The sequence below is a fragment of the Cyprinodon variegatus genome, unplaced genomic scaffold (assembly GCF_000732505.1).
Source record: "Cyprinodon variegatus isolate N-32 unplaced genomic scaffold, C_variegatus-1.0 Scaffold48, whole genome shotgun sequence".
NCBI classification, from domain to species: Eukaryota; Metazoa; Chordata; class Actinopteri; order Cyprinodontiformes; family Cyprinodontidae; genus Cyprinodon; species Cyprinodon variegatus.
The window spans coordinates 980,235-981,822 of record NW_015150501.1 but is presented as its reverse complement, the minus strand read 5'-3'; the positions used below and the strand labels follow the sequence as shown (position 1 = coordinate 981,822).

General features: G+C 39.2%; 1 protein-coding gene across 1 annotated transcript in view; it reads left to right on the top strand.

The window, feature by feature from the left end:
* Positions 1-1,588, top strand: part of chd4 (chromodomain helicase DNA binding protein 4) — a 35,915-nt gene that overhangs the window by 18,390 nt on the left and 15,937 nt on the right. Inside the window, 4 exon segments of the mRNA XM_015370782.1 lie at positions 680-929; positions 1,021-1,145; positions 1,230-1,322; positions 1,426-1,567. Coding sequence (XP_015226268.1) covers positions 680-929; positions 1,021-1,145; positions 1,230-1,322; positions 1,426-1,567 — 610 coding nt within the window.

Genomic DNA, 1,588 nt, shown 5'->3' with positions numbered 1-1,588 from the left:
ATTAATCGAAAAAATAATCGGCCGATTCATCGATTTTTAAAATAATCGTTAGTTGCAGCCCTACGTAAAACATGACTCTGAAGCTGGGTACATTGTAAATTAGGTCTGCAGAGTCATTTATCCCTGAAATCGATTGATATGGGCTGTCATCAACTGTCTTCAGGCATATGGTTTGAGTACTACTATTAGATGCCAATTTTTACAGGGTGGTTTTTATTATTTCTGATGTTCACCTCAGTGAATAACATCTATTGATATACATTGTGCATATTTTTGATACATTTTAATGAATATTTTCAGTCAATAACAGTGATCAGTTAAATTCCCGTACTCGCATTAAGTGATAAACATTTTTCTTGATACATGCCTGTCTGCTTCCCAAATTAGTTTTTTGTTTTGCTTGTTCAGCACTCTTTTTGTATAACTTTCAATTATCTGGAACACATTTTCAGCACCAAATGAAAGGAAACGGATAGTATTATGATAAAACAACATGGAATCAGGATTAAGCTTATTATAAATTGTAAGATGCTGCAACATGAGTGACACCAGGGTCCCAAGTAATTCTAATTTTATTTGAGAATACTTTCAGGGTTCAGACCCGTCAAAAACCCCAGCTCCGAAACAAAAACCTCAAAGCTTGAATATAATTTACACATAAATTTTTTTTTTCTTCCAGGAAGCTCCCAAACTTCCAAACGGCATGTATGAAGGCACTGCCCTGACCAAAGCTTCAGGGAAACTGATGCTTCTTCACAAGATGATGAAGAAGCTGAAAGAGGGAGGCCATAGGGTTCTGATTTTCTCCCAAATGACCAAGATGCTCGACCTGCTGGAGGACTTCCTGGAGAATGAAGGATATAAATATGAGAGAATCGATGGTGGAGTCACAGGCAACATGAGACAGGAGGCTATTGATCGTTTTAATGGTGAGATGTGTATATTTGCATATATTTCTTGGCCCCTCTTGGAAGTTGATATTTGGTTTTCTAATTTGAAGTCTGATCTCTAATATAACAGCTCCAGGAGCTCAGCAGTTTGCCTTCCTCCTTTCAACCCGAGCTGGTGGTTTGGGTATTAATCTTGCATCTGCTGACACAGTCATCATCTACGACTCAGACTGGAACCCCCACAATGACATCCAGGTGCGAAAGCTGCAGTCCTAACCCTAAATGTGCTTGTACGCTTTTTCTTTGGATGGTGGTTAACTGTCGAATGTAATTTTGTAGGCTTTCAGCAGAGCTCACCGTATTGGCCAAAACAGGAAAGTAATGATCTATCGTTTTGTTACCAAAGCATCTGTAGAGGAGAGGATCACACAGGTTTGTGAAAAACAAATGCTAATGATCTTCGTCTGTTTTTAACCTACAGACCGGTTTTTTTGATTATCTTCTCACCGTCCACCTACCTTCTTTTTGTTGTCAGGTAGCAAAGAAGAAGATGATGCTCACACACCTGGTGGTGCGGCCCGGGCTTGGTTCTAAGACGGGTTCCATGTCAAAGCAGGAACTTGATGACATTCTCAAGTTTGGAACTGAAGAGCTGTTCAAGGATGAAGTTGGAGATGGTAAGAAAATAAGTTTAAAAA